Raw genomic sequence first — 6,197 nt, 5'->3', positions numbered from 1 at the left:
TTTTCAAAAGGAAGATGTATAATGTAGTTATTTAAACTTGGATTAAACTGAAAATCTGTCTTTGCTTCAAACAACTACACAAATAGATATATCTAATTCTTCTCTCTGGCATCACCCTCTCATAAATATATATATATTTTTAATCTTACCCATTACTGGCAAAATTATGCTTTTAGTTTAGGTGTTTACTTGCTTATTACCTATCTACTCCACATTGGAACTTTAGTCCCATTAAAAAAAAAAAAAAAAAAACTCTTTTGTGTGTGTATTTAAAGTTGTATACCAGCTCCCATAAGTCTCTGGCCCAGTGTAGGCACCAAACAATATATATATATATATATATATATATATATATATATATATATATATATATATATACTGGAGAAAGTGGGTCTATGTTCTGCACTGAATATAGAGCCACTTTTTCCAGTAATAATTGCGTACATTACAGAATAGCATTGGGAGAGCTCTATGGAAATGCACCTATTTAGTTCTTCAAGGTGCTACCTTATGCTTAAACAGAATGTCAATTTCCTCAGTAATTGAGCTGCTTATTTTTCCTTTAAATATCTCTTTCACCCAAGTGTCATGTCCTTTGAAATTCAAACATTTTAATTTCATTCCTGAGCCTATTTCTCTCATTTATCATGATGCCCATGAAGGGAATATATCTGCAGGAAAAAAAAAATCATCAGATGGCTTTTCATTAACAAAAAACACAATAAGAGTCTACAGAGTATAAGTAACCTGGAAAATGAAGGTAAACAGGGAGATGAAGGGAAGAAAATGCCTCCCACTGAGAATAATGTCTCAGTGACACTCTTCACAATGTGGCCAATGATCAGATATGTGTTTATCTATTTTTCACTTCATGATATCAAAGAGTATTCATAAGTGAGAAGAGTAGAGGAAGCAAAGACTAAAAGACCTGATAATGTTGTCTAACTTCATTGAATCACATTTCCCCCTGTATAAAATGGAGTGAAGACCTCTTTAATAATACTTGCTGCTACATGAATAAAGTATGTAAAGAACCTATCAAAATGTATGCATCATACTTGCCTCCAACAGTAGTACACTCATGCCATTCACTTAATGCCTAATATTTTTATGAAATTAAAAGTTTAGATTAAACCAAAATATCCTTACATAAACATATCCAAACATTGCTTATGTCATTATTTTTTTTTAAGTATCAGAAATAAGCAGGTGACAGTTGGTTCTTAGGGGAGATTCTTGGTGATAGTGCAAAGTATCTTCTAAACAAGCGTTAAACTTACAAACCATCAAGACTCTATCCACTGAGAATGCCAGACTGCCTTTCATTTCCTCCTTCAGTTCTTATAACTTGAGAGATTGCTGTTGGCAATTAATAATTTATGCATCATTAATCTTCTCGCCCTTCCATTGAGTCCCAGGTATAGCCTCTAGGATGCAATCACTGGCCTGAGTTTCCCTCTCCAAATCCTCTGTTTGGTCTTAGCATAGAAACCACTCTTGCTCAGTGTTTTTCCCATCCTTACCCCCAGGGTACTACCCTCCCTTCTCTAAAAATCATTAGACAAAATGAACCACATAGCATTTAGTTGAGATTCTGTTGAAACGTTTCATTCTCATCAGCAATTACAAACTGAATAATTTTAATAAGTTAAGTACTGATGATATGTTTTAGACCTAGACTTTGTTGGAAAATGTTTGGTTTCTTATGAACTGGAGACATTCATGCATAACTTGGTAAACACAGTCACACCAATATGATGCTCTGGTATTACAGTATGTGCAAGTTAGGGGAAAAAATAGTTCCAGTTGATCACTGGATTTGAGAAAGTGATATTTCTGAGACATAACCGAAGTAATATTTGCTACAAGTGTTGTAGTCAGAGAACTTAGATTTATGAGTTATATAATGTAGGATGACCTCGTATCCTTCACATGCATAGAAGAGCATTGCAACCTTGCAGTAGTTCATTTTAGCTATTTTATTTTTATGATGGACAATTTAAGTACTGGAAAAAATCTGAAAGAAATTTTTAGTTTTATAAATGGGAAAATTTATATTAATATATATAACATCATTATTGATATTATAATTATATAATAATAGTATTTAATATGATATTTTATTAAATATTTATTAATGGACAAATCTGAAAGAAATTTTTAGTTTTACAAAAAAGGAATCCTTTGTCATACTATCAGCTTGTAGTGCTATATTTGAGACATTTGTTACAAGGCTGCAGCAATTCCAACATGATTTTCTTGAAGGACAAAGTGGATAATTAAAACTACAGGTAAGTTTCTTATCTGTATACCTAAACATAGTATGGACTCCTGTGTTTCATTTGAATGAAAGCAAAACTAAGTTTTAAAGACTTTGGTCAGAAGTTCATAGCTGAAACTTTTGAAAGGAAGTTGTATTCTAGTTTTCCTAACACACACTATAGGATAAAAATGTGTGATTTGATTTCAGTAAATTAGCAAATATTCAAGGCTTCAATTTGTTTCTCTGTAAAATGGGGATAATGATAATGGAACCACCAGTTTACATGGACAAATCAACTGAAGCAAATATGCCATATAGATAATAAGGGGATCATTTAATGTAAATATATGTATTAGACCTACACATAGCTACATATAGTTCCCTTCATAGCTTTGAACCTAATTAAATGACTTTCTGTTGAAACCTTGATAAAAAAAATACTTGCCATTTTTATTTCAAATGTTTCCTCAGTCTTTGTATGGAAGGAAACATTTCCTTCATATTCAAGGAAACCATGAGCTATAAGGATATTTAAACAAATAAGAAAGAACAAATTAAGAGTGATTTCAAAATTTCTGGCCTAAACTGTGTGGCAAGAAAAAATGAAGTAGATTGTGAATTATTCATTCCTCCTTTTGCGGGTACTTCTCTATTTGTTTTTAGTAAATTCTTATTTCAGAAAAAGAAAATCAGTAATGATTCTTGCACTTCCCATCTGTCTCCTTCCCACATATCTATCTGAGATTTTCTGTACAAGAATACTTTCCCACAGGCTAAGCAGAAATTAAAGAAGTTATGAAATCAGATCCAATGGAAAGCAAATTTCATCCAAGGAACATATATAAAGAATTTAGTACAGAAGCAGTAAGACTGGAGAAAAATTATGCAACAATGATCCCCTAGGGGATTATAGTTCTTTTCCTTGCTTATTCAGAATCTATAAATGTGAATATACAAGCCTTGGTAAAGTACAGTAAGAGTTATCAAAAAGACTCAAAAATAACTAGCCATTATCAAATAGCCAACAAATATTAGTTTCTAGTCCTTTTTTTAGTCGATAAAATACCTTTTTCTGGGGAGAAATCAGCATGGGAAATATTTTTAATGGAGATGATCTGAAAAATTTCTTAAATTTCTTTCACAATTTACAACAGTTAAAATCTCCCCTATGTATGTATATAAATAATTGCTTTCTCAGATTCAAGGATAACCTAAGCTACTCTCCTCTTCAACAAACTCCACATGGCATTTTTCACGTCTGTGTTTCTCACTGTGTAAATGATAGGATTTAACATGGGAGTGAGGATTATAAAGAACACACTCACCAACTTGTCCCCAGGGTAAGTGGTCACAGGACGCATGTAACTAAATATACAAGGGACAAAATAGAGTGCCACTACTGTAAAGTGGGAGCCACATGTAGAGAGGGCCTTACGCCGTCCTTCAGAGCCATGGGATTTCAGGGAGCTCAGGATGACTATGTAGGAGATGAGGAGCAAGAAAAAAATGAGCAAGCACATGGCCCCACTGTTGGCTGCCACCACCATTCCAAGTGTGTGTGTGTGACTGCAGGCAATATCCAAGAGTGAGAAGAAATCACACATGAAGTGGTCCATGACATGGTGACCACAGAAGGTCAAGTCTACTGTGAAAAGAATCTGCACAGTAGCATGCAGGATCCCCCCAATCAAGGCCACAACCACTAGAAGCTGGCAGACTTCCTGTCGCGTGATGGTCACGTAGTGCAGAGGCTTGCAGATGCCCACATAGCGGTCATAGGCCATGACAATGAGGACTGTGATTTCTGATCCTCCCAGGAACTGTACCAAAAATAGTTGAGACAGGCATCCATGCCAAGAGATGGTTCTCCTCTGGTACAGCAGATCAATGGTCATTTTAGGCGTTGTGGCAGATGTGTAAAAGGCATCTATGAAGGCCAAGTAAGTGAGAAAAAAGTACATTGGAGCAGAAAGTGTGGGGCTGAAGGAGATGGTGATGACAATGAGGAGGTTGGCCACCAGAGTAAATAGGAAAATAAACAAAAAGACAATGAAGAGTATTTTCTGCAAGTGTGGATTCTGTGTGAGTCCCAAGAGAACAACTTCAGTCACGTTGTTGGGAGGCCTGAGGACATCCATTCAGCAAGTAACACCTTCCTGGGGTCTGAATTACCTAAGAAGAAATAATGTATGATACCTGTCAATCATGAAAGACGTGTGGTCTGAACTTCTTAGAACAAAAACAGCAGTTACTGTAACTACAGAGCATATCCTTGGTATTCTTGCCCCACTACTTGTTTCAAGGGTTTCTTACTTCTTCCATGATATCTTTTTATCTCTTCAAACACCTAGTACCTGAGACCTATAAATGATTTATAGGGCAACTTTCAATTTGTAATTTATTGAGAAAACATGGTACTATGTACCTGAGATCTGGATTCTTCTTCTGGTTCCAACTGCATTTGACTCTGCAAGTCTTCTGAGCGCCCCATGTTTCCAACCCATCCTCTCTGTCTCTAACGTTACAATTTTAATTCTCAGATGGATATTGTGAGGGACCCTTACAAAGGTAAGAGTTATTCTTTCTTCTAGGAGAACTTATATTTGAATCCTCAGCTCTAACCATGGAGAGAAAAACATGGTCAAAAAATATCCAAGCAGGCAGTTTAGGGAAAGGTATATAAGTCCTTGGCAATGCACACTGACCAGAAACACATAAGTGAGGCATGTTTCCTCATTGTCCCTACTTCAGTGCAGTGGACACATGATGTCAGCAATACCTGGGACCTGTCAGGTATTGAGTAAATGCTTGATGAATTGTCATCCTCTACAGGTAAAATAGTCCTGCTTCCTTAGACCATAAACTTGGCAAGAATTCAGGTGTCCTCATCCTCCAGCTTTGTTTATCATTACTTTTTTAATAAACATAAATTAATGTTTGAAAGGAAGCTACACTTTAGCTTAATACTTTCTGATACTTTCTGGCACACATTATGGGGTAAGTATGAAAAGAATAATTCTCTTTAGGAAAGAATATGTTACTGGGTCATATTAAAATCAAGATAATTATATTATTTTAAGCATTAGTTTTTGTTCTGAAAAATTATGTTCCACATATAGTCAAATTCAATAAATTTACAGTTTCAGTAGATCTGGAAGGTAAAAAACAAACAAACAAAAAAAACCAACAAAAAAACCTCTTGCATAGGTGTTAACTACAATAGGATCTATTAAGTACAGGAAATCCTTATATTCAAAGTTCTAAGGAAAAAACTAATGCAGAGAAAAAAATAGTTTCTTAAATAAGTTAGATAAATAGATTATATAATTTACATATAAATATATATATATATATACACTAACTCAAACACATCTAAAATCTATTATTTACTGTAAGTCCCTATTACAAGTTGACTCATTTAACAAATGCTTTTTGGACACAGACTTTGTATGTTAATGTACATGTGTTCACCTAAAGTTGTAAAATGTACCCCTGTTAAATGCCCTTTAATGCCTGAAATTTTATTGCCAAACAGCAGCAACGCATCCATCCATGACAGAAATGACCTTCCCACGCCTTATGTTTCTGTCACATGCATTATTATGCCTTCTCCTAAATCCCCTTAGCATCCATCAATCATCATTCCTGGTTTGAAGCTACTGCATTACTAAGAAAATGAGAAGTTTGGAGGACATAAATTTCCTAAGGAAAAGACATAAATAAAATAAAATGTATTCTTCAAAAATAAGTCTTTTCCTTTCAAAAATAAGTTGATAAAGAGCTTTATTTTTTAGTAATCCAATATGAAAATTTTATAGTTATGGGAAAGCCAAGTGCAGCAGGTTATTGCATTCCCTTATTCCGGGGTGGGATCCTCTAGTGTATCAGAAAAAAGTACAGTGTATATAAAATAAGAATTTGACATAATTATTAA

At 34.5% G+C, this 6,197-nt stretch overlaps 1 protein-coding gene across 1 annotated transcript in view; it reads right to left on the bottom strand.

Annotated features, from left to right (window-relative positions):
• Positions 1–3,474: 3,474 nt before the first annotated feature.
• Positions 3,475–6,197, bottom strand: part of LOC133065885 (olfactory receptor 4C3D-like) — a 38,727-nt gene continuing 36,004 nt past the window's right edge. Inside the window, exon 3 of the mRNA XM_061156371.1 lies at positions 3,475–4,435. Within this exon, the coding sequence (XP_061012354.1) occupies positions 3,475–4,401 (927 nt within the window). The 5' untranslated portion in view covers positions 4,402–4,435. The remainder of the gene's footprint in view (positions 4,436–6,197) is intronic.

The sequence above is a fragment of the Dama dama genome, chromosome 12 (assembly GCF_033118175.1).
Source record: "Dama dama isolate Ldn47 chromosome 12, ASM3311817v1, whole genome shotgun sequence".
Taxonomy (NCBI): domain Eukaryota; kingdom Metazoa; phylum Chordata; class Mammalia; order Artiodactyla; family Cervidae; genus Dama; species Dama dama.
This window is presented reverse-complemented; position numbering and strand designations above follow the sequence as displayed.